Genomic DNA, 27,680 nt, shown 5'->3' with positions numbered 1-27,680 from the left:
ACACACACACACACACACACACACTTAAAAGTTATATGCGCTCCTAGAACACACACACACACACACAAAGGGTGAAAAGAACATATGCAGTTCTGTTTTGTGAGAAAAGAATTTTGGTTTAGAGCAGCATATCTGGGTAGAAATTTAGCAGCCTCCATGGCTGTTATTCAAAGACCTTGACATGCAGCAACAGGCTGCATGGAAACAACATCATACAAGGATTTGTACTGTGTATGGCTTCTGAGCAAATGAATTTTGACATCACTAGTTTCCTGTTTTGAAAGGAGCTAAGGGCTGTGTCTCCGGAATAGTTGATTGGGGACTATTAGCACTGTGTGGGCAGACTCATTGCAGGTAGGGAAGCTACACAGATAGGCTAAAAGGAGGATGTGGGGTTCTGCAATAAGATCACACAGGTTCTTTTCTGAGTTTTTGTTGTTGTTTTATAGCTTATCCAGGAGAGAAGCTATACATAGCCTCCTGTCTCTTATTTCATAAATTTTTAAATGTACATTTTAAATAAAAAACTTCATGCTTTATGAGCTTTTTAAATGGCCTCTGATTGGCTACTACAGGAATTTACATGCTCCATATCTGTTCTTATGTATTTAACTTCTTTTGTACACATTATGTCAAATAAGTTAATTAATGTCCATATCTTCACAGATCCTACGGAGAAGGTTAAAATTCAAGTAGTTTCACAAAGAAATACCATTAAAGAAGGTGATAATATCACCCTTAAATGTTCAGGAAATGGTAATCCTCCACCAGAGGAGTTTTTGTTTTATATTCCAGTAAGTATTGTCAAATTGCAAAGAACATTTGTATTGTTTGTTCTTGCTTTGCTTTTTCGCATCTTAACTTTTAAAACATAAAGAAGATAGTTTTATATGTATATTAAAAACTCAGGTTATACACTAACAGAATATTATTTGTTTATTTAAAATATTTTAAAAATATTTACTGTATCTTTTCACTGTAAAAGCCTTAAATAGAGAATTCCCCCCCCCCCCAAAAAACCTACACTATCCCACATCCCCAGTGTCTCAGCATGTACAAGTGCATTATGATTGAAAGTATTTTTTTTACTTGCAATGTAATGGAAATTGGCCTTTGTTCATTCATCTTTGAGAAGCAAACCGTCATTGACTGTTGAAACATTATATGTAATGTTCACTGTTCTGAAGATTGTTCTTGGGATTTATTTCATCTTCTGTGTCCACATTATTGTGGTTATATAGCTCTTAATCTTAAATCTGCTGATTTAAACCTGCATTTTATATTTGTATACATTTTTCCTTCAAAGGACAGTTTACTTCAAAGGTGAACCTCTGAGTGATTTTGAACATTTAAATAGAGATAAGTTGAAATTATGACATATTTTCATGTTTCCCTTACTTAACTGAATAGCTATAAGGTCATGCTTTCTACCCACTTTGCACCAGTCCATCATGACATCCTTCAAGAGAGTTAGATGCGCATATTTATAACAATCTTGAATATGGTGGCAAAACTCTTGACAGACAGCAAAAATGCTGATATTTTATGTGTTACAATAAAAATATGGTGCCAGGAATTCTAACCATGAAGCATTAGCACAAGCTTAATTTATACACATGAGAAGTGAGACAGCTATGTCTTGGGGATATCTGACTGAAATGAAAATTGTAAAAATTTAACCAAAGGAAATGTGTATATGTTTCTGTTTTAATAGACTGGTTTGTTTAATGTGGTTAATTTCCTTTAACAGGGAGAATTAGAACCTATAAAAAGTTCAAGTATTCACATATTATCAGATGTAAGAAGAAATGCTTCAGGAGAATATGGATGCTCACTGGTTGATAAAAGTTTGGCAGATTCAACTACAATCACGGTACATTGTAAGTAATTTAGTTACATTGCTCAGAATGTGTTGTTTAGAACATGTATCAAGTAACTATACACTTCTGTGATTATAGCAGCCAACTGTACATGGGTTTTCCTATATAGACTGGAGAAGAAATGCTCTATGTTTTTTTTTCTGTTTTCATAAATGCATATTATCACTCAGTCTAGTAATTCAGTTTAATATTTGTTCACCTCCCCTTTTACCTCTGGATTTTGCAATGTTTGTTAACTTTTATGATTCATTAATACTTTGAAGTTTTGTACAGACAAAAACACAATTTCTTGGGTTGGGATTTAAAATTTATTTCAATAATTGCACTATGGTCATTCAGCTGATCCAGTTTTAAAAGTTTAGGTGTTTTATTAACAGTAAATCTGATTTTTATTTTTTATAGAATTCTAGAAAAGGATTGCATCATTAGATTGTGTCTCCTACATGGTTGGAGTCGAGATTGGTGTTAATTCCAAAACCTGGGAAAGATCAGACTTTAAGGGATTCATATAGGCCAATTTCAATCACCAATATGGATTATCGAATATTTGCAAAGGTTATGGCAATGAGACTTAAAAAATGTATAGCACAATTGATAGGGAAAGAGCAATTTGGGTTTATGCCTCAAAGGTATTTAGTAGAGGCAGTTAAGAAGGTGATGGGTATGGTTTATTTAGCTAAAAATAAGGATTTGCCGCTTACGCTTTTGGCGTTGGATATTTATAAGGCCTTTGATTCTGTGGATTGGACATACATGAAGATTATATTTCAAAAGTATAGGATTGGGGAGAAATTTCAAAATATGATTGAGGCAATATATTCTAAATCCAAGGCGTTGATAGGAGTTGGTGGATCAGTAGAGGGATATGTTCAGGTAATGAGTGGTACGAAGCAGGGATGCCCTTTATCCCCTATGTTATTTATTTTAGCATTGGAACCGTTAGTGAATAAATTAAAAAAGGACAAAAGAATTATAGGCTTTGAAGTTCCAGGGAAAGGGAAAATAGATGGGAATCTCTTAACAATGTATGCAGATGACATGATGGTGACAATTAAGGATGTGGAGCCCGCAGTGGCACCTTTAAAAAAGATACTACAGGAATTTGAGGAAGTGTCAGGGTTAAAAGTGAATTTTTCAAAATCTTCGATGATGTGTGTTAATGTAAAGCCCGGGTTACAATTAGCAGCTTCAAAAATTTTGGGTATTCCCATAGCAAATAAAATGGTGAAATATTTAGGGGTTAATATTCCTAGAAATATTAAAAAAATATTTGAGTATAATTATAAAAGAATCTGGAGTGGAATTCAAGTTAAAATGAGAGACTGGAGGAAGAGGAAGGAGTCAATTAGTACAAGGAATGCTATGGTTAAAATGTTTCTAGTTCCTAGGTTGACTTATTTATTTTATGTATTGCCTTGGCATATACCAGAACACGTATTGAAGAGATGGCAAGGAGATATAGATAGATTTGTTTTTGCATCAAAGAAACCAAGGACAGCTAGTAGGTATAGATATTATGGTATTAAAGATGGGGGATTCCCAATATAATTTACTATTATGATGCATATCAATTAAGGCACTTAATGATTTGGTTGGAGGGAGAGTTAGGAGAAGAGTTGAACGGGATAGAAAAGGAAAATTTAGAGGTAGTAGGAGGAAAGGAAAGTTTATTTGATAGAACGAAAAGGAGGAAGAAGATAGGTGATAAATTATCAACCTTTATGGGGCCCAGTAGGGTATGGGAGAAGTGGAAAAAAGAACTCGCTCCGGAGATATCATCTATTACTAAAATGTGGTACTATGATAAATTTGCTCCATTAAGGGGATCACTGTCAAAGGAAGTAGGAGATAAACTGAAGAGGATTACGATTCGAGAATTGAAAGAGGTTTGGGGTACTGATGGGGTGAAGAAAGAGGAGTATAATATTTTGAATAATATTAATTGGCTGTTAAAAAGTCAAATCTCCTCATTGCTGAAGGAGGAAGAACTTAATAATATTGGTAAAAGAATTAATACTCCCTTTGAAAAATTGGTGAAAGAGTATAGAGAAGATAAGTCAAAAATAGTTTCAAAATTGTATAAGATTTTATTAGGTACAGGGAAATCCCCGAGAGAATTTTTGAAGGAACATTGGGAAACAGATATTGGAGATAAAATTTTAGATGAAGATTGGGAGAGGATGTTTAGATTACCTCCCTTTGTTACAACATCTAGGTTAGTGCAGGAGCAGGGATTGAAGATGATACAGAAATGGTATTATACACCCATTAAGATGTATTATATTTCTAAATCAGGCAGTAAAAATTGTTGGAGGAAATGTGGAGAAATTGGAACTTTCAGTCACATGTGGTGGGATTGTCCCTTATTGAAAAAATTCTGGTTGCAGGTTGGAATAGAGATGACAAAGATTGTGGGATGGAAAATAAGTATATCTAAAGCAATGGCAATTATTAATTTGGATGGTGTGGGATTAAGATCAAAAGAGGATAGTAAATGGATTAATTTGATGTTAGTAGCAGCAAGACAAGTGATAGCAAGGAATTGGAAAGAAGCTGAGGAATTGTCAATTAATCATTGGAGGGATAAAATGAATTATTTTGGAGTATTTAACAATGAAGATACGAAGAATGAATGGATTAAAGGTTAGGGAACAGGAGGAGGGGTGGTTTAGGAAGATGGTGAGATATTTGGAAAAGTTTAAACAATTTAAGACGATTGGTTGGTTAATAAGAAAATGAATGGACAAGATGTTTAAATAGAGTGATGGAGTTGTATTTGGATAAAATGTTAATAGTTATAAATTTATGGAATATTATAATGTATCTATGGCCTGGGACTCTCACAGAGGTGGAGTGGTGTTGGAATATAAAATAAAAATTTTTAAAAATTAAAAAAAAAAAGATTGTGTCATTCTGGAAAAGGATTGTATCATGTGAATGTTGTAACCCTTCAAATACTCTCACTACATTCCTTACTTTCACAAAAGACTATATACAAAAACCATTATGGATGTCTGGATGCAGTTCATTGTGCACATATACATAGTATTATGTAAAGACTATGAAAGAAAATGAGCAGAATTAATTAAGAGGCTATAATGGAAAAAGGGGGTTAGGTGTTAGGTTGAGGATTCATAACCTTGAACCATTGAAATTTTCAGGATCCAGCCATCTTTTTTAGGGTTACTAAGGTGAATAAAGACAGAAGTGCATGTTACAAAGTAAACATGAAAATCCTAGCACAATACTTGTCTTGCAGCACTAATGAAAGTACAGAGGGCATTTGCAGCAGAAAATGTGTCCTGGGGTTTAATTTTTGGATTTTTTAAAAGTGTGGTTTTAATTTTATATAGTGTTCTAGTTGCAGGGAGAAATGGTCTGTAGACATTTGTAGGGGAGAATTCATGGACACAAAAGTTGAGAACACATATATAATGTATACAATACTTACAGCCCATTTGTTCTCCTCTAAAACCATATCCCGAACATCTGTTGTCATATTTTATTACAATATAAACAATTGGAAGATTTTTCACTTACTGAAAGGCACCAGGTTTGGAACTCAGGTGCTCACTCCTCAAAATGATGTAATATTTAGCTCCAAGCTTTTAAGATACAGACCAGGTTGCACTGCACTCCCTCCAAGTTACATAAGATAAATAAGAGCATTTCATTGTGTTGGAGGAGATGCAGCCAAGTTGGCACAATCTGACACTGCTGGTGAGACTGTCCCATCATCCAGAGATGGCAAAATGTCTTAACTAGGATTGACAGAAAGCAGCTTAAGGTCATTCTTCCTACCATGAATCTAGCTCTGCTAAAACTGTGGTCTGACTTCTCCCTGAGTAAGGGTAAGAAGGTTATTATTTCTGTCTTACTGGCAGTGGCAGGGTTAGCCACTGCTTCCAAATGGAAAGCCAAGGAAGCACCAGCTTTAGAACTAAGGTTTGATAAACTATGGACACAGTTTGTGATGGAAAGGATCACTGATGATCTAAATTCTCACTCCTGTGATGATAACAAACAGCACCTTATAGCAGGGGTGGCCAATGGTAGCTCTCCAGATGTTTTTTGCCTACAATGCACATCAGCCCCAGCCATTGGCCATGCTGGCTGGGGCTGATGGGAGTTGTAGGCAAAAAAAATCTGGAGAGCTACCGTTGGCCACCCCTGCCTTATAGGTATCTGGCTCCCAATACTGCAGTATTTAGCTGAGAATGAGACTATTCCACCTAATGTACACTTCTGGGACTGGAATTATTTCTATGGTTGCTAACAATTTCTTTATTGGGGTTATGTACTGATTTAATGCCCCTAAAAGGTGGAGTATGGTACCTGCCCTCCCTTTACTATGTAGGTGTTATTTCTTTCCCTTGCCTGTTTTCCCCTGATGATATATGGTATTTTTATCGAAATAAAAATTATTTGTAAAAAGAAAAAAATGAATGAATGAAGACCCGTGGCAAAGCAGGCCATCCCCTTGTAGAAGCCATGTTAGATGTAGAGTAATAAATGGGACAAGTATAGCACTGTCATGTCCTGCCATGGCCACTAGAAGCGGACTTAGTGCCAACATTGCGTTATAGTTGAACAAAGCAGGAGTCAAGGTGCACCTTTAAGACCAGTCAAGTTTTATTGAGAAGTTTTATTGAGAACGTAAGCCATCTCCAGATGGCTGGGGCTGATGGAGTTGTAGGCAAAAAACATCTGGAGAGCTACCGTTGATCACCCCTGCCTTATAGTATCACCATCCTAAGCAGAGTCCTTCTGAACCACTGTCTTCAATAGACTTCTATGTATAACTCTGCTTAGTCTGAGCTAAGTGTTTTGTAACCTAAATGTTATAATGCAAAGCTTAACCTTTCCTCAGGGAACATATGAAACTTTCTTTCATACAAAGTTTGACTCTCAACAGATCTTTTTATTCTCTCAATGTCCTTTTTTTGGAGACTCGCACTTTAACTGGAAAATGTAAACTTTAAATTTTAAAGCATTAATTTGTTTTATTTTATTCAAAAGTTGCTCATATCTTTATGGATTGCACAGCAATGTATTGAGTAACATGCAGGACATCATTTTTGCATCTTTACTGTGACAGCTGATATGTTTATAAAATACAAGGGTGAATTTCTTTCCTGGCTGCAGTAACTTAAAATTATCCAATACAACAGGTCCAAAGTACCTTGGTTTTTAATGCTCAACTTATTTAACAACAATATAAGTAAAAACAAACCTGTTGTGAATAATTTCTCAAAAATTGTATTTCTCATCACACACAAGACAGTTTTTTCCAGTGTGCTATGAAAACAGGCCTATTAGTTGTTTTTAATAGAGATCACCAATGAAAAATATATTTACTGAAGCAATTGAAATGAAAGTATAGCATAAACAGTGACAACCCACAGGCATTTTAAAGAACTGTATTTATAAGCAACATTTAATCTAAAATGGATATTTTAATCATTTTTTTTTAAAAAAATGTGTGTGAAAGAAAGAGACTCTGCTCCAACATGGAAAATGGAAAAAACCTAGTGTGTTATCTGAAGGTGGTCTGAATTGAAAGATTACCGCATACAGAATGTCAGTCTTTCCTAAGATGAAGAGACCAAGAATTTAATGAGTTCCTGCTTCCTGTGATGCATGTGACAGGATTCCCTCCCGGATGATCTTTTCTGAGTAACTTTTTTTTTTCAAGTGCACGGTTTTATCCTGTTTCAAAGAACTAAAGGTTTCAGGAAACATGAAAAGAGAATTACCCTGAGGGGAAAATTCCATTCCTTAGCCTTCATCCCCCTACTACTTTGTGCTGAGAGAACTTCAAGAAAACTTGAGCGTGTAAGTTCAGGCAGGCTGTATTCAGGGAGAAGAATAATCTACAGTTGTTCCTCAGCTGACTTATTTTATTCTTATGAAGATTATTTAGTCATGGGGATGGAGTTGTAAAGCTTTTTACCTTGTGATTTAGAACTTCTGATTTAGGGAATGTATTGAAGGGGAAGAAACTGACAGGCAGTCGTGTACCTTGCTGTCTCCTGCTAGAATGTTTTTATGATCTGCTAGAAATGCAGCTACAAATGTTGATAAAGGAAGTGTTACTATGGCCACTGGTGACAAAGAAAGTAAGCCTGTGTTAGTTTTCCACAGATATTAATACTCAGTATTCACATAAAACTTATTGCATATTGTTTACTGTTGTACTGTGAGAAGCTGTGTTTGTCTGAAGCAACAGAACAAAATTTGAGTCCAGTGGCACCTGTACTCAAGCTTTTTGTGATCTATAGTCTGCTTCAGTTGCTGTGGCTCAAAGCAGATTACATAAATCACTACAATCAACAGAATAAGGAGACATAATAAACAATGTAATAGAGCTACAATTACAGAAATTGGAAATAAGACAAAGTATTAAACATGGTATGTTAAACAGTGGAAGAAATGGTACTGCTTAAATAAAAATACAGTTCAGTAAGAACAAGACAAAAATATATGACAACAGATTATACATATTAGTAGTATGATCCACAGTTTTATTCCCTATATTGAAATATCTTCCTGAATCATTCTAACTTAGCCCTGTTCCTTCATTTAAAAATGCCTTCCTGAACACTGCTGTTGTGCACAGTTTGTGGAAAACTAAAAATCTGGGAGCCTTTTCATAGGGTAGGAACTACTACAGAGAATGCTTATGCATGGGTAGTTATTAATTCGATTTGCAGAGAAGCACAAACAGAAGGCACTGGTCAGATGAGCAACTGTCATGTTGAAGCATAGGAGAAGAGGCAGTCCAAGGCTTTAAAGAGCTTTGCATGTGATGACCAGTACCATGAATTGAACCAACTAACTAATGGGCAGCCAATAGAATGAGTGCAAAATGGGCATATATGCATGCATTGACTTTTTGTCCCCGTCAAGTTGCAGTCGACTTATGGTGACCCCATAATGTTTTAAGGCAAGAGATGTTTTACCTGCCTGTTTCTGCATAACAAACCTGGTATTCCTTGATGGTCTCCATCACCGGCCGGGGTCAGACTTGCTTTCCTTCCAAGATCTGACTAGATTGGGCTAGCCTCGGCTATCTGGGTCAGGGCATCACCTAATTCCTGATAATAAACAAGCTGCAGCATTCTGCACTAACTTGAATTTCTAGTTGATTTTGAGAGATTTATATAGAGTGCATTACAGTAGTCCAATTTCAATATTACTGTGATCCAGGTGGTCACATCAGCCAAATCAAGGTGGGGCAGTCTTCCAGGCTAAATGACGTTGGAAGAAAGAGCTATTGTGGCTGCATTAATTTGCTTCTCCAGCGGTCGTGCTGTTTCCAATATTACTAGTTTCTTGACCTAGTCAGCAAGGGCCAGTTGAACCCCATCAACAGTAGGAAGCACAATATCCTTTGAGACCTCAGTATTCCCAACAGACATTACCTCCATCTTGGTGGCGATCCAGTTTGGTGTAGCAGTTAAGTGTGCAGACTCTTGTCTGGGAAAACCAGGTTTGATTCCCCATTCCTCCACTTGCACCTGCTGAAATGGCCTTGGGTTAGCCATAGCTATCGCAGGAATCCTTGAAAGAGCAGCTGCTGTGAGAGCCCACTCAGCCCCACCAACCTCACAGGGTGTCTGTTGTGGGGGAAGAAGATAGAGGAGATTGTAAGCCGCTCTGAGTCTCTGATTCAGAGAGAAGGGAGGGGTATAAATCTGCAGTTGTCTTCTTCTTGATAATTATTCTTTAACCAATCTAAAACACAATTCTGCCAGTTCCCTCTGTTTCCAAATGTTTCAACAAGATAGTGTGATATACTGCATAAATAATATGCTCTGGACCCTTTTCAGTCTGCCTTTAAGTCAAGCTATGGGGCAGAGGTATCAAAGGCAGCAGATAAATCCAGTACAAGCAACAAAGAAGAATGACCTTTGTCTACATTCAGCTAAATCTACTTAAGCAAAAGTCCCTAGCACTGTCTCTGTCCCATAGCTCGACTTAAAGGCAAACTGGAAAGGATCCAGACAATATTATTTCTCCAAGAAGACTTGGAGTTGGACTGCCACTACTCTCAGTTATGTTGCCCAGAAAAAAAGCAGGAGATGGAATGATGGCCTCCTTGAGTATCTGAGGGAAGGTGTTCTGAATCAATGATTGATATATGATAGACATCAGTAACTCATTTATGTGGCCCTTGCATAATTTATCAAGCAGAGTGGACAAGAAGTCAGAACAAGTGGTAGCTTTCATAGATCCCAGTATGCTGTCAACAGCATGGTATAGTATCATAGAACTGGAAGAACATCTAGGGTCATCTACTCCTGCACAATTCAGGAAACTCACAAATACCTCTCCCCACACCCCCAATGACACCTGCTTCATGCCCAGAAGATGGGGAAGAAAACACTCCAGGATTCCTTGCTAAACAAGCGAAAAAAGTGTTCCTTGACCCCAAAGTGGGGAACAGCTTTCCATATGTGTGTAATAAAGGACCACAAGAACTAAGCACTGATGCAGCCCTTCCTGCCCTGCTTCTCATGATTTGCCTAAGTTCATAGAATCAGCATTGCTGTCAGATGGCCATCTAGCCTCTACTTAAAAACCTCTGAAGAACGAGAGCCCACAACCTCCCAAGGAAGCCTGTTCCACTGAGGAACCACTCCAGCAGTCAGGAAGTTCTTCCTAATGTTTGCCTAGAAAATCTTTTGATTTAATTTTGACCTGTTCTTTCTTGCCTGACCTTCTGGGACAACAGAAAATAATTCTGCACCATCCTTTATATGGCTGCACTTCAAATACTTGAAGATGGTGATCATATCACCTCTCAGATGTCTCCTCTCCAGGCTAAATATATCCAGCTCCCTCAACCTTTCCTTATAGGACTTGGTTTCCAGAGCCTTCACAATCTTCGTTGCCCTCCTCTGGACATATTCCAGCTTATCTATATCCCTCTTAAATTGTAGTGCCCAAAACTGAACACAGTTCTCTAGATGAGGTCTAACCAGAGCAGAGTAAAGCAATACCATCCCTTCACTTGATCTGGATGCTATATGTCTGTTGATACAGCACAAAATTGAATTTGCCTTTTTGCCACCGCATTGACTCACGTCAATTAAGACCCCCTACATCCTTTTTGCACATACTACTGCCAAGACAAGTCTCCCCCATCCTATAATTATGCATTTGATTTTTCCTACATAAATGCAGTAATTTATGTTTATCCCATTTAAAATTCATTTTATTGGTTTTAGCCCAGTTTTTCAGCCTGTCAGGATCATCCTGTATCCTGTCTCTGTCATCTACTGTATTTGCTGCCCCTCCCAAATTAGTACCATCTGTAAATTTAATAAGCATTTCCTCTGTTCTTTCATCCAAATCATTTATAAAGATATTAAACAAAATAGGTCCTAGGACAGATCTTTGAGGCACTCCACTTGTCACTCCTTTCCAGGAGGATGAGGAACTGCTAACAAGCACTCTGTGGGTGCGATCAGTCAATGGGTGCAATCAGTCAGCCAGTTACAGATTAACTTAACAGTAATAGATCCAAACCACATTTTAACAACTTGTCAACAAAAATATTATGTGGAACCTTATCAACTGCCTTATTGAAATCAAGATAAATGATGTCTATAGCATTCCCCTGAACAAGCAAGGTAGTAACTTTCTTTTAAAAAGGGATAAGGTTAGTCTGACATGACTTGATCATGGTAACTGAATCAGAATATCTCAGAGGGTTCTGGAATCCTGTTGGATACATGATCCTCCAAGGGTGGACTATTTTAACCAGGGCTGATCTGGTGCAGGGTATTGGAGCCACTTTCACTCTTGTTTTGAGTAGATAGTAGTCAAACATGAGTCAGGCCGAATCTGTAGTCCTGAAATGACCTTCCTTCAAAGGCTTAATGCTAAAGATTAAATCCAATTTGTAAATTCTCCTGGTATTACTGTTAATCGCCCAAATTTATGAGAGGGTATCGTTAACTAAGCCTCGGGGAACACCCCTTAGAGACAGAGAAACAACAGACTCAGGAGTCCTTAAATACATGGCCATTTATTCAGAAGTACTTGCTAATACATAATTCTGAGATCAAAATCAAATTACAATTCAGGAATTTCATGAAACAGTTACAATGACTACATAGCTATAAATCTAAGGTCTCATAATGTCTTGCCTATTGTCTTTAGCAAAGCAAAGTTTAAGCAAAGTTTATTTAGTTCATTTCTTGCAAAGTATGATAGCATGGTAGCACATCTCACCTTCTGATGTACGCCTTCAAAGGATGAGGTGGGGAATCAAGACCTCAGTCAGGCTTGTTCCGATTTTCTGGTCTGCTAACCCCACTTTTTATCCAGATCTCTGAGTGGTCGGACCACCCAATTCAGCCAATCTCATGTAAGGAGTCAACTCTTTGGCTCTAAAATCCATTACTCATCATACCAAAAGTCCTTTCCACGTCAAAACTAGATAATAAATGTCATCCTGACTTTCCCTTCCAAATGTCATCATAACTTTGGGGGGGGGGGGTAATGTCCATAACATTTCCCCATCCTTACTTTGGCCCTACTCCATATTGCTAGAGAATTCCGTTTTGTATCAAAGAATCCATTTTGAATATGACAATTCTGGTCTATCTCTAAGCCTAGAACACATCCATCTACCAGGAATACAATTTCACATGAATGAGTAATCTGTTCTACAATTAGAAGCTTAATATCCGTTTTCTAACTTAAACAGATAAGGTGAGATAGAAAATGTGATTTAAGTACCAGAAAATTGTGAACCAATGTTATAAATCTATGCCTATATAGTGAATATGTATGTATTCTTCTTAATAACTAAGAATTTACCATTGAAATGTATTGAATCTAAAAGTTCTCCTTAAAAATCTCCTATTCTTAATCCTTGGCCTCAATCCCAATCCTTTTAATCACCTTTTGATCAATCCCATCATTCTATGAAACATCTTCACAATCATTTCCTTCAATAACGAACATCCTTGTATGATTAAAATAACTTTTATATTAATTCTGTGTGGTTTATACTTCTGTTTTGGATCTCTGTATAAATCTGAGACCTGTTGTGTGTTTCAACAAGAACCATGCTGTGACCTTTGTTACTCAGGTAGCTTCTGGCAATCAAGCCAGCTCTCTCTCTCTCTCCTCCCATCCAGAAAGGGAATTTTCGATCCAAGATATGTTGGCTTACTGCCCTTCCTCTAGATTCTTCTCCATATGTCTATTCAAGTTAAAGAGTTTCAACGTGACCTATTCCTTTTTCAGTCTTTCCTCACAATCAGCAGCACTATCGGGGCATCTAATTAAGAGTCTTGAGACCCTTAAAAGACCCTTAATTGTTATTATCATTATACAAGCCTGTTTTCATAAGATGAGTTTATAAAACGCTCTGGCATTCATTCCAACAATGGATCAATACTTTTGCCCAAGCTCTGGGTACTGAAAGCCTTGGTTACATTTTAACAGGGTTCTGTCTCTTGCTGAGATCAGGTCTGAACTGAGATACCAGCTTGCAACATGCAGGGTTGAAGTACAGGCCCATGAAAATGAAGAATCAGGAATATATATGTCTTCACAGCGATATAGGCATGGCTAACATTACAACTGATCTTCAGTGTATGTAGATCAGCTCCTCTGGAGGAAACAGCAACTTCAGAGGGCAGAATCCATGTATAACCATAGATTCTAGGTGAAATCCCTGCCCAGATTTCCCACTCCATGGCAATGCTTCCAGATTGCCAAGAATTTCCCTGACTGAAGATAGCAATCCTATCACTCCCCTCCAATACAAAGTTGATAAAGGGGCATATAACCAGGTGGAGTTAATTGGGACTGTCACATGTTATTTTGTTGCAACTAGTTTTCAGTTATGCAAGCCACGACATTTTCTAAAACAATCTAGACTGAAGTTATTTCCCTCCTCACTGCTCTTGTATGCACAGTATTAAAGAGAAGGTAGAAGGAGTCACTGCCTTTGCATCAGCATTTCTTGGCATGCTACAGATAAGCAGCAAATAGTCTTGTCTACTGGTGGCCAGCTTTGAAAATTTCTGCCCTCCTATCTGCCAGCTCCCATCTGTATTGAAAACAGCATGCTCATCAACCATTTTGAACCAGGCACGAATTGTGATTGGAACCACTAATAAACTCCCCATATTTGACACACTACTTTCCACCAAGAAACTCTAAATCAGTCCAAGGCTAAACTTCTAGATACATTCATTTACATTATAGTTTCCCAAGAGGGTGTACTTTATTGCAACAGGGGTCACAATAACAGAGGTCATACCACTAAGAGGCTCATACCTCTGATGAGATGCTGGGTCTTTGGCATCAAGGGAACTGCAGTCTTGTTCCAAATGGAGCTGTTCAGGGAATCAAACTGCTATTTTCAATTAAGTTGTGAAATTCACAGGCTTAAATAATATAGCTTTGAAGATTTAGTACTTTAATACAAAAGATTTTGAGCAGCTAAAGATTTTGGTCTGTACTTTGGAAACAACTGTGACTGTAGTATCAAGGCTGGGTGTTCCCGCATAGACCATTACTCCAAGTAGAACACTTCAGCTGTTTTACAACTTTTAGAATTAATCAGTAGTACTAGCAGGGAGTTTTATCTAGCAGTCACGTAAACTCTGAACTTTTGACAAAAATTTATTGTGGGAAAAATCCATTCTTTTTTATTATTATTATTTTGTTTAAATAAAAAAAAATATGCAGAAGAATCTTATCTAAAGTTCTAAATTACGTATTGCTTTTTTCAGGGAAAGTACAATGATTGGAAGGGGTTGTGCAGCCACTTATAAAGGTTCCTTATTATTTATTTAGAGTATTTCTGTTGTCCACTGTTCTCCAACAGTCAGGACTGAAACATTTTGTTTCCATTCTAAGTCCCTATAGTAAAAAACAGAATCCTCTTCATCTTGTTGTCCGTTATATACAATTATGCTTTGTTTTATTGTTGCTATCCAAGTCCTGTGCCATTACTAACAAAAAAGAACAAAACCAAAAATAGCTTCAAACATCACCTCTGTTTTATTTTGCATATGAGCAGTGGCAGTGGTGCTTTAAAAAGTTGTGTTCCTTCCAGTACTTCCTCACTTCTCACACAATGTCTTTTCTCTTGTTTGAATAAATTATTTTGGGTTTTGACATGATCCAGCAAAGAAAATGTATAATGCTTCACTTTATGCTATCCAATAATTTTAGTAGCTCTTCAGATATTTTGCTTCTGCCTTTTGTAGAATATGTTCTTTAACTGGAATTTTCCCAACAATATTTTTCTCTTCTTCTTAAATAAAGATGCAGGATTTGTTCTGACAGCACTGATTTGTTTCTGCTTTCCTCAAATCCCACTCAACAGATTTGGATTTGTCCCTTATTCCCAGTGGAACGGTTATTAAACAGATTGGAGAGGCACTACCTGTATCCTGTACAGTTTCTTCTAGTAGAAACGCCACCCTTTTTTGGCTAAAGGTAAGGATTGTTTAATTCTGCTGCTGTTACTTGTTAACAAATTCATGTCTCTTGTTGGTCATCATTCATTTTTCTTCAGACATTAAAAGAACAAGTAAGAGTATTTATTTAGAGGATATAATTAAAATTTTGTTAGACAGTTTTAAATCTGAACTCTTTCCAACAAAGCCTTTGCTGCCCAGCAACTGCCAGGAACAAAGAATGTACAGAGGATTGGAAGAGACGAAGAAGCAGGACAAATGCCAATGTGAATTCTCATTTTCTTTAATACCCAGATACTAGAAGACAAAAGACATATGCTTCTCTTCAGCTCTGAGGAACATACACACATAAAATCAGTATTTCTTTAACCTCTCTTTTAGCAGTCATTACTTTGAAGTTTCACATAAATATGCTTAAGGAAGAAACTCAGCCATTATTGCTCCTTCAAACATAACCACTCCGAATATAATTAATATTGCGTAAAGACCAGTTTTATCTCTCTATAATAAAACACTATGTAGCCAGATAAGCATAATTAATTAATTTAACCACCTTTACTATTTTGTGTATATGGAGAAAACAGTGCAAGCTTTAAATGAGAAGCTAAAGTTGTAAATAAGGATGATTAATAGTCTGAATTTTGAAGTCATCAATAGCTGCTATCTTAATAGTTTGAATTTTGAAGTCATTAATAGCTGCTATCTCACAACATCCTTTCCTGTTTTTTTTCTACAGTAATAAAAATGTTAATTAGCATCTTAAAAAATAACCTTTGTTGTCCTGCACCTGGGAGAAAAATAAATCAGTAAATATAGAGATGATTAAATGCTGATGGTTTTCAACACTACTGTTAAACATAATTAATGTAATATATAGATTTTTTGAAAAATTCTCAATTTGAATAAAGATTTGTGTAAGCAATATACTTTTTAATGACATTGAAGTGATCATAGGCATATGTTATATACTGGAGTACATGGAGTATGGTTCCGACAGTGCATGGAGTTGCTCTGAAGAAAGCAGCTTGCATAGGGAAGAGTGAATCCAACTGTTCAGCTTTACACCTTGCTCCTGTCAAATAATTAGGTAAAAGATAACAATATCCTGATCAAGACCATGCCATATAATGCAGGAGTTAATGGGAAGAGCTCTGAAGATCTTTTGAATTCGTCCATTGTTGTGCACTCCGATGGGTCATTGTCTGGGTTTGGGGGGCAGTTGTGTATTTTTACTATTTCAAGGAGAAAGTGATACTAAGGCAAAATCCCACTAGATATGTGGAGACCTGTAACTGTGGGTGGGGTGGGGGGTTTAAAGGAAAAACTTTTTCATGGGCCTACAAAACTGCAAGCCAGTAAAAGAGAGGTTATTAGTTGATGGTAGAAAGAAAGCTGTTGGATGAGTACTAGAAGCCAAGGGAAGCATGTATAGCTGAGCACTTTTTGTACAGAAAGGCACAGGGAGGTGCTGAAACATATTTGTTTTTTGTGTAGATGGACAGGTGAAATTTAGTAATAGTTTTTTCCTAAAAGTAACTTTAAAATTTAAATTTAAAAAGGAAGTAGCTGCAAAGCAAGTGGTATAACTGAAGTAAATTTTTATGAAACCTGTAGGCTGCCCAGTTTAAATCTGTGAATGTATTTAATTTACACTTGCTACTTTTTATTAGGACAATACCAGAATGCGGTCAAGTCCATCTTTTTCAAATTTACAGTATAAGGATGCAGGAAATTATATCTGCGAAACTACCTTACAGGAGATTGAAGGGCTAAAGAAGAGGCAAACACTTACACTGATAGTAGAAGGTAATGGTGAGCAGATTATCATGTAATGTCAGTGGCTATAATTTCCATATTGCTTTCAAAACTTCGAAATGTCTGCTGAGAAGAGCTCCACATGCTTTGACAGCAAATATATATTTAGTGAGAGGGTTAAGAGCTAAACATTTGACCAGGCTTCTGTTGGCCCTTCTTATCTTAGTGTTTAAGTAAATCCCTCTTAAATATTAGTTTCAACTCTTTTATATTTGTTTATTTTTAATCTTTAGTAGCAAGGGAATAAGCAGGATATAGATTTAGAAAATAAATATGCAACTTGTTCCTTTGATATTCCCCCCATCTTTAGGAAGACCGCAGATCAAAATGTCAAAGAAAACCAGCTCAGATGGAACATTTAAAACAATATCATGTCATGTGGAAGGTTATCCCAAGCCAGCAGTACAATGGACAGCCGCTGGCATTGGAACCCTTATTAATAAAGCAAGTAATCTTCTCATTACTTTCTGAACAATACCTTTCAATTGCAACTGGAAAGCATTCACCTAGAGAAATTAGTTATAAGGTTTTCTGCCCTCTGAACTATGTTGGTTATTTAATTTACTACCTTTGATGCAGCAGGGTTTTACAGTGGAATGGTACTGACCTTAATTTAAGTATCTGAATAATAGTAACCAACAAAGGACAGAATCCAGCAACATTTTTGTGACAGAAAAATATATTTGTCTGAAGAATATTGTTCAAAGGAATTTTAATTCCTCACAAGAGATAAATATTAAATCTATGTTAAGAAATGAAACCTAGGCCCCAAGACTTGTAAATGTATTATTCACACTGTGTGTCCACACGTTTCCGTGAGCATATAGAGAAACTGTGTATATATCTAAATAAAATATATTATTATTGAGATCACTTTCTAAATGATTTTTAGAGACTTATTGTTCTTTTGGTAATGTTCCTTAATTTTGTTTTCCAGACAGAAGAGACTAAATATGTCAATGGCAAGTTTTCCAGTAAAATCATAATCGCTCCTGAGGAAAATGTTACTTTAACGTGTACTGCAGAAAATCAGCTAGAAAGAACCATAACATCCTTGAATGTATCTGCTAGTAAGTATTTTTTTAAAGAAAAGTTTTCTAAAATAAGAACAAGAGAGGTGATTCTTTCTTGTTTCCACCTACAAAATATCCATCACTGTTTTTGTATGCGTAGCTCTGTGCCAAAATGTTGTTTTTCCAAGTTCCTTTATTGTATGTACACAGAAATGGGGAAGAAATGAGCAAACACTTAGCAGCTCATTCCTCAGAACTGGGTTGCCATGGTAAATTCTGGCACTTGTTCTTTTTCTGGAAGATGACCAAAAATGTGAAATGAGTTTGGCTGTACTAACATACTTTAGCTGATAAATGTCCATGCCAAGGAATCCAGGAGTGTATAACTGCCTCACAGTGCAGTCCTAAATAGAGCTTTCTATGCCTTTTGAAGGCAACAAGCTTAAATGGGTATAATTCTGTTTGGGATTACTGCTAGCCTCTCATGCAAAACTGCTGTATCCTCTTTTATCACTTTTATAGCTTTGTAATTTGAAAACTACCCAGAAGTTCCAAGTCAAGACCAAATCCATATTTTAATTACATTTATCTATAGATGCTTATTTTTGAGTAACTTGTCCTACAGCAATTTTGGTCACATCTCTCTGACAGCCTTCTGCTGACTGGCAGTTTGCTATCAGTTTGGTGTAGTGGTTAAGTGCACAGACTCTTATTTGGGAGAACCGGGTTTGATTCCCCACTCCTCCACTTGCACCTGCTGGAACGGCCTTGGGCCCGCTTAGCCCCACCTACCTCACAGAGTGTCTGTTGCGGGTGTGGGGGGAGGTAAAAGAGATTGTGATCACTCTGAGATTCAGAGTACAGGGTGGGATATAAATCCAATATCTTCAGTATCTTCCAATCATATCTCCTTTCTCAGAGGTTAATCCTATCAAGTTTGATGGGTCTTACACAGTGTATTTATGATGACATTGCAACATACCTCTGCAAAAACCAAAGTCCTTTTTTTAAAAAACCCCACCTTTTAATTATGGCCAACCAGCATTACACAAGATGTTGTACAAGCTTTTGAGCTAACCAAAACTCTTCATCATGCTCAGTATTAAAAATAAAAACCTTTTTGAGTAGAAGAAGAAATAAATTTTTCAAGTCATGTTTTAAACACATCCATGCCAGCATTCGCATAGATCTTGTGCTAGCTAGTTGTTTTGAATTGCTGTTAGTGTTAAATCACAGTATCTGCATACTGGGAAGAAGAACTAAGCAAGAGATGGTCATCATCCTGGAATGATAATGTCCAGCAAAGTCCAAATATCAGTCAAAAACTCAGGCAAGAACCACAGTTCTCCTGACACACAAGTTTGTAGTTAATTGAAGCCTCATTGAATAGTTTTGCCTCTGTTAGCAATTCTGAGTGAAGAGATCTCTGCTTCCACATTGAGACTGAAATTGATTGTTTTTCTAACTGTACATTTTTGTGGTTCCAGGTGATTTCTGTAGTACTGAAAGATACCAGTTTTTTTAAAAAAGGAAAACTTCAGCTGAGGAACAGACCCCAGAGAAATTAATGTGATGTCTGTCCTCTGACTGCGCAACCCACACAGTTTGCACAGACACATTAGTCAGGCACAGGATTTTTTGTCTGGATATAGTAAACATGGCAATTATTAGCTAAAACACAAATAATTTGGCATGCAGCCCAACATTTTTAAGTTTCATAGAGCCTTTCTTAACTTCCATACAGCAGAAATGGTCCCAAACCAAACTTTTCACTCCTGCAAGTGCCTTTTCAGTATCATGTCTCATATTCTGGCCATGTGTAACAGAGGATAAGGCAGGAAAGCTTTTTAATTTTGTCAGTTGTACTTTTGCTATATTTTAAAATAATCAAACTATCAAAAATAGTTTAGGGAATGGGATAGAAGATGTACCTAATTATATTACAGAAAAAAAATCCATCAAATGTCTTAACAGACAACTGCACACCATATGCCTGCCACAATTATAATGAATGGCAACAGAGAACATTATCATAGTTTCCCAGCTACAAATGTAGTGCTTTGATTATTCAGAACATGTAGTATTCCTTAAAAAGAATTGTAAATTGGATGGAAGACATGTGGACAGAAACCTTTTGATAAAGTTCCTCTTCAAAGGCTCCTTAGTAAGTTTGAGAGTCATGGAGTAAAAGGACAGATCCTCTTGGATCAAAAAGTGGCTAATTAATAGGAAGCAGAGAGTGAGTATAAATGGGCAGTCTTTGCAGTGGAGGTTGGTAAGCAGTAGGGTACCTCAGGGCTCAGTGCTGGGTCCCATGCTCTTTAACTTGTTTATTAATGATTTGGAGTTGGGAGTAAGCAGTGAAGTGGCCAAGTTTGCAGATGACACTAAATTGTTCAGTGTGGTGAGAACCAGAGAGGATTGTGAGGCACTCCAAAGGGATCTGTTGAGGCTGGGTGAGTGGGCGTCAATGTGGCAGATGAGCTTCAGTGTGGCCAAGTGCAAAGTAATACACATTGGGGCCAAGAATCCCAGCTACAAATACAAGTTGATGGGTTGTGAACTGGCAGAGACTGACCAAGAGAGGGATCTTGGGGTTGTGATAGATAACTCACTGAAAAATGTCAAGACAGTGCGCGAATGCAATAAAAAAGGCCAACGCCATGCTGGGAATTATTAGGAAGGGAATTGAAAACAAATCAGCCAGTATCATAATGCCCCTATATAAATCGATGGTGCGGTCTTATTTGGAATACTGTGTACAATTCTGGTCACTGCACCTCAATAAGGATATTAAAGCATTGGAAAAAAGTCCAGAAAAGGGCAACTAGAATGATTAAAGGTTTGGAACACTTTCCCTATGAAGAAAGGTTAAAACACTTGGAGCTCTTTAGCTTGGAGAAACATTGACTGCGGGGTGACATAATAGAGGTTTACAAGATTATGCATGGGATGGAGAAAGTAGAGAAAGAAGTACCTTTCTCCCTTTCTCACAATTGCAAGAAGAAGATGATGATGATATTGGATTTATATCCCATCCTCCACTCCAAAGAGTCTCAGAGCGGCTCACAATCTCCTTTACCTTCCTCCCCCACAACAGACACCCTGTGAGGTGGGTGGGGCTGAGAGGGCTCTTACAGCAGCTGCCCTTTCAAGGACAACCTCTGCCAGGGCTTTGGCTGACCCAAGGCCATGCTAGCAGGTGCAAGTGGAGGAGTGGGGAATCAAACCCGGTTCTCTAACTTTGGTTAGAGAGCTTTATTTTTAATCATACTACCTATTTTCAAGCCCCCCTCCCCAGCTAGGGGTACAGTCTATCCTGCTGTGATTGCACTATGGATTACATGGACATTTACCATAAGAACTTGTGGGCATTCAATGAAATTGCTGAGCAGTCAGGTTAAAACGGATAAAAGGAAGTACTTCTTCACCCAAAGGGTGATTAACATATGGAATTCACTGCCACAGGAGGTGGTGGCGGCTACAAGCATAGCCAGCTTCAAGAGGGGATTGGATAAAAATATGGAGCAGAGGTCCATCCGTGGCTATTAGCCACAGTGTGTGTGTGTGTGTGTGTGTATATATATATATAGAGAGAGAGAGAGAGAGAGAGAGATTGGCCACTGTGTGACACAGCGTGTTGAACTGGATTGGCCATTGACCTGATCCAACATGGCTTCTCTTACGTTGTTAAATATTACAACTTCACACAATGAACAGCTTGTGTACAAAGAAAAAATCATCTTATTTTCAAACTTTGGTTAGAGAGGTTTATTTTTAATCATACTACTTATTTTCAAGCCCCCCTCCCCAGCTAGGGGTACAGTCTATCCTGCTGTGATTGCACTATGGATTACATGGACATTCACCATAAATTATATGGTGCTGTTCTCAGTTTGTTTTATAGTCTCCCGCACATGCACTGATCAAGAAGTGTTTGCCTGAATTCACCCTAGGGTGCTAAAGTTTAATCAAATCTGTCTACAAGAATAAAGTGATGAAAAGTCAGCATACAAGAAGGGTAACACATAAATATATCTTCTGACTAAGCATTTATAAGATTAAACTTGTCATTTTCAGAATCAAGCTCTTTCATATGATACATTATAGATATAAAGTAAGGATTGCTGCCTAAAGAAATAAGATTAATCATTTTGTTGTGTGGCTGATGCTGCATTAAGTATGAACACTTCTGTCCCAGCTGAAAAATAGATCTTTTTATTGTTAAATATCACAAGAGATTGAAACTTTTGAAGGTGACTTTCATATATCAGTGGCTCTATTTTTTCTTTTTCAGTAAATATTCCAGAATCTGATGAACCAGATGAAAGAAATAGTAAGTACCATAAAAAATATAAGACACTTATTTAGCACTGTTCGATCAAAAATGTTTTATGCATTTTTCTCACTTATCCCTTTGGATAGGATTAGAAAAATAAAGGAATAAAATTGATCCTCAGGATAGGCTGACCTACTGCATCTTTAAAAAAACAAACAAACTATACTCTTGCAATTTTTGGAACTAGTAATAAAAGATAAAAGCCACATTTATGAAAGAATGTCAGGTTCTCTGTCAAAATTATCTAGTAATTGTACTAGAACTTAATCAGTGAATATGTCAGGTCGTCTACTCCAGTACCGTATGAATTTTATACTATCACCTAGGTCTAGAATAAGGAACAAAAGTTTTCAAACATAGAAGCAATGTTACAGAAATTAGAGACCATAGCCATATTAAATTAAATTAGAGGTAGTATTTATGACTGGTAAAGTCCAAAGTAGGACCAATAATTGAGATTCAGCAATATGAAAAGAGACCCAGTAACATTTCTGAACAGCAAGATTCACCTAATAACAGGAGCATTTAGTATACATTTAGGTAAAACCAACTAAATTGCACACATTTTTGGCCAATCAAGCTTAATATCAACTGTTAAAACCGTCTGCTACTGAAATTCAGGGAATGGTCCCTTTTATAGTTATTCTATAGAGAGATCATTTGTTGACAGGGAGAAAATGTCAACATTCTTGCCATCCTACTGGAACATGCAACTCTATTACAGTTGTGGAATAAATGGTTTAAGGCAGTTGTGTCAGAATGTGCTCACTCTGACCTGCAAGCCTCATTCTGCCCTGTCCTCCTAGGGGGTTTCTAACTCCCTGGAGCGACTGTTCCTTCTCTCTAGTGTAGGCCGTCACCATCATCTGCCTTTTTTGCAGGGAATTGCCCACTGAGAGGGGCAGGACTCCTAGCATCCCTTACAACAGGGTTTCCCAAACTTTTCTTTCCCATGGCCTGGTTATTTTTACACTTCTCCTTTGTGGTCCGCTAAAATTTGGGGGTGGAGCCAGGAGACTTTGGGGGTGGAGCCGGGAGACAGGAATTATGTCATTTTCCATGGTGTCAAGGAGCAAGTGATGTCACTTCCAGGGCACTCCCCCAAACCTGTCTCTTCTTTGGAAGTAAATTCATTTTCAGAAAAATCTCTCTGAAACTCATGCTGAGCCAAAATGGGGGTGGAAAGTGGGTGGTCCTCTCTTTTCACCCCCACACCTGCATGCGCCTATCTGTTTGTGTATTCTTCTCCAGCTTGCAAGCACTCTTAATGCCCATGTTCAGTTGCCTGCACCACCTACACATCACTTGCTCAACAGCACTGGCCAGTGTATGCAATTTGGAGTGCTGTTGCCATTGCCATCAGGAATGCCAGCACTGTGTACAACCCACACTGGGCCCTGGCAGCTGCTCTATCCCAAAATATGCTGACACATTTAGTAGGCCCTTCCTTCAGCTGCTACCACTGGAACCCTGCCTCAAGCTACAACCAAGCTTGCTTGTTTTCAAGAAAATCTTTTGATAGGTATTTTTTCATACTTTTCTTTGGTTGAAACACGGGGAAATTGCTGTGAAAGGTAGCAGAGAATTGTACTGCAATTAAAGAATTAATTTCAAGTTATATGAAGTTCATACAAGCTTTTCTGCAGTTATCCCAAAAAGGATATTTATGAGGGGCTTGCAGCTTTTTACTGGCTGTTTCCCATGCCTTTAAAAGCAACCTGGTGTGCAGATACTTAGCCAGTGAGCTACTTTCATCCTTTTTAATATCTAAAGGAGGAGTTTAATTTTGGTGTCAGACAGCTGTTAAAAGCAGGACCAGAAAAATGGTGCCAAATTCATAGTACTATCTCTTCCAGTGCTGTTGAGATATACCACAGTAATCTCCAATAATCTCTTTCTGCCCCGCACCTCTTACTCTCACCCACTCACACAGAAATCTTATAGAAGGCCACTTGGCTACAACGGGAAATGCCAACTTTTCATTGGCAGAGCTCCTATGTCTGCAACAACAGTATGATGAACAGAAAAGTTTCATCCAGTAAAAATGGAAGGAAAGAAAGAGAAAGGGAAAGAATGAAATGGAAGGAAAAGAAAAGAAAGACATGGAAAGAAAAGACATAAACATAAGAGGAGCCATGTTGGATCACGCCAGTGGACTATCGAGTCCAAAATTCCCTCATACAATGCCCAGAAAGCACCAAAATGTCCACCAGTGGGGCCAGGGCACTAGAAGCCCTCCCACTATTGCTTCCCCCCCTCCCAGCACCAAGAATACAAACAAAGCATCACTTGCACGGAAAGAAAGAAAGGGGGGGGCAAAAAAAAAGCCTTCCTCACCATCAGATGAACCCAACCACCAAAAATTCTGCCTAGGGGTCATTAGGTAAAAAAAAAAATAGCTACTGGAATGCCCACTCTCTGCCCCTCCCAGCTGAAAAAAACACACACACCCTGCTTTGCCACCCAGGCCTCCCAGGGAAATCTCCCCAAAAGAACATACTGCAAGGCACATGAAAGCTCATACTTTGAAGAACACTTCATGGGTCTAAAGTGCCAGTGGATGCTAGCTTTTCTCTCAAAACACTGGAAGCAGGGGAGAAGGAAGGAGAGGCAGCCCAGCTCCTCTCTGCACAACACAGAGATGGGGCGGTGCTAGCTTTGCTGGGGGCGGGGCTAGCTTTGGCTTTTCTTATGACCAGGTAGTGAGGCTTTCGTGGTCCGGTACCAGGTCACGAACCTGCAAATGGGAAACACTGCCCTACAAGATCCAGAGGTGCTGCCTCTGTGTCCCCTGCTAGCCTAGCGCCCAACTACTACAGGGACAATTTGCTGCTTTGTGCACCTCTGGGTGCCAACTGCTTGCCCTTCCCCCATCTCGAGGCTCCCTTTTAAAATAGCGTGTTCAAAACAGTGGGGGTCTATGTGGTACAGAGAATCACTTCCAGAATTAAAAGTTTAAAGTGCTTATTAAAAAGAAAATGTTTACAAACATACATTTAGCACAATGACAGATTGAAGCAAGGACGAACAAAATAAATTGGTAACCCGTAAATCCTTTGTCCCTCTATGCAGGCCTCAGATTCAGTGGGAGCTCACAGGAGCACAGCTCCCAAACCTTTCTGAGAGTTCCACCTCCTTGTCCATTGAATAGTATGTGCAGCTGCATAACAATCCCTGGATGAGCTCCACCATCTATTTTTCTACAAAATGACCCCTGCCTCTATGTAAAACATGCCCTAACTAGATATTAAAATTATGACAGGTTCTTTATCTTAGGTATCCTAGTTCTCTAAAGATCTTCCATGACCTTAATGATTGCACCCAGCTCTTTAGGACAGCTGCATGGTTCCAAAATGGTTGCCTGCTCCCCTCATCATACAAGAGGTCTGTTGAGCTCAGCATCCCAAGGGAAAGAGAAATTGCCTCCCCCTTGCAAGGCAGTTTTAAAAAAAATATCTTTGTCAGCCAGGTCATGACTTCTTTTCCTGTGGTCTCCAGGAAATCCCTTCCTGTAATCTGTCTAGCCATTAACACCTTCACTTCTATTCTGCTTGGAGAAGGGGAGTATGAACTGGCCCATCCCATTATCTCTAGCAAGATCCATTAGCATTTCTTAAGAGATGCATTTGGAAGGTCATGGACTAATGTCATCTCTCCTCCTCCTGTTGGTTAAGATGCACAGTCAAGCCCTGTTTGTTGCCAACCTACCAGGATACAAGACATTTCTCTGCAGCAGTGATATTAACTTAGTGACTTGGAAGCCACCTATAGTTCTTCAACATGCCACCTATGGCACTTCTGAGCACTGGTCTCTAATATTGTACCTGCCCTATGTTTCAGGAAAGTGGGCAAGGTGGGGCTTGTAGCTTGAAGTCCATATGCTCAGATGAAGCCTAATACTGAATCAGACCCTTGGTCCATCAAAGTCAGTATTGTCTACTCAGACTGGCAGCTGCTCTCCAGGGTCTCAAGTTGAGGTTTTCCATACCTATTTGCCTGGACCCTTTTTAGTTGGAGATGCTGGGGACTGAACCTAGGACCTTCTGCTTACCAAGCAGATGCTCTACCGCTGAACCACCATTCCAGCCCTGAAACAGCTGCTGTTGGAGGATATGTATGCAGCAGTTCTTATGCTGGGGATGTAAATAAAGAACCCATCTTCTGCTCTTTGTGTAGCCTCTGTTTTCATTATAGCACCTGGGCAGCTGCCAGGTGGAGAACAAGCTGACTGCAGAGAAGAGAGGGTAAAACCACCATCATTACCATAGTAATATTTCAGGAAAACAGCAAGCTGGCCATAGTAGGATTCCTTCCTTTCTCCATGATCATGTTGCTCTGCTCTTGGTGCCCTGACAATCTTTCTCTCTCCCCTGAGGTGCTATGACTCATGCTGGGAGGGAAGTAAAGGGCACACAGGCCTCTTGCAAAGAAGGACTTCTCAGAACTACTGGATAGCCCAGATCAGACTCCTGCACCCTTTAGTTCCCTCACTGCCTTTTTGCTCTCTCCCTGAGATGAGGCAGAGTGTTCTTGGACATCTTGCTGTCATGTGGGCTGTGAGCCTTATGACAGGGAAAACAAGGGAAATAAAGGATGTGCAGGACTCCTGCTGCTAGAGCCTGCTCTGAGCCAGCCAACAGCATTTTCAGTTGCCTTCCTTTGGAAAGCTCATGACCTGAACCAAACAGCTTCATTCACAAGCTGTGGAGTTCTTACAGGAGCCGATTTAATCATTGTCAATACCATTAAATGTGCATGCTTTCACAATTGCTCTTCTTGATCAACTTTGTAATTTAAAAATAGTTGGTAGACAGTTTTCCATACTTTGTTTGGTCAAGTCACTCCATTGTTTTCTTCTTCTTTTGTTTTAGATGATAATAGGGAAAATGTTAATGACCAGGCAAAACTAATAGTGGGAATCGTGGTTGGTCTTCTTCTAGCAGCTCTGGTTGCTGGTGTTGCTTACTGGCTATACATGAAGAAATCAAAGTAAGACTTCATTGATAAAATTGTTAATATTTTATACTCATCCAGTTTATATAGCATTCTGAAAATCTAGGAAATAATGAACTATGTTCCCCCAGTCCTACGTCCCATGTTTAGTAGTGTTTGCATGGAGCTCTCGGAAATAATAGATATATTCAAGAACATTTGGACAATGGGATGTGAACTAAAC

At 38.3% G+C, this 27,680-nt stretch overlaps 1 protein-coding gene across 2 annotated transcripts in view; it reads left to right on the top strand.

Moving 5' to 3' along the window:
• ALCAM (activated leukocyte cell adhesion molecule) overlaps positions 1-27,680 on the top strand; it is a 230,877-nt gene that overhangs the window by 189,260 nt on the left and 13,937 nt on the right. For both annotated transcript variants that reach the window (XM_060234557.1, XM_060234556.1), the window contains exons 7-14: positions 667-794; positions 1,751-1,880; positions 15,244-15,356; positions 17,008-17,143; positions 17,463-17,600; positions 18,094-18,222; positions 22,463-22,501; positions 27,376-27,493. In XM_060234557.1, the coding sequence (XP_060090540.1) occupies positions 667-794; positions 1,751-1,880; positions 15,244-15,356; positions 17,008-17,143; positions 17,463-17,600; positions 18,094-18,222; positions 22,463-22,501; positions 27,376-27,493 (931 nt within the window). The remainder of the gene's footprint in view (positions 1-666; positions 795-1,750; positions 1,881-15,243; positions 15,357-17,007; positions 17,144-17,462; positions 17,601-18,093; positions 18,223-22,462; positions 22,502-27,375; positions 27,494-27,680) is intronic.

The sequence above is a fragment of the Heteronotia binoei genome, chromosome 3 (genome assembly GCF_032191835.1).
Source record: "Heteronotia binoei isolate CCM8104 ecotype False Entrance Well chromosome 3, APGP_CSIRO_Hbin_v1, whole genome shotgun sequence".
NCBI lineage: Eukaryota > Metazoa > Chordata > Lepidosauria > Squamata > Gekkonidae > Heteronotia > Heteronotia binoei.
Note: the sequence above shows the minus strand (reverse complement) of the source record. Positions and strands in the feature narration are given on the sequence as shown.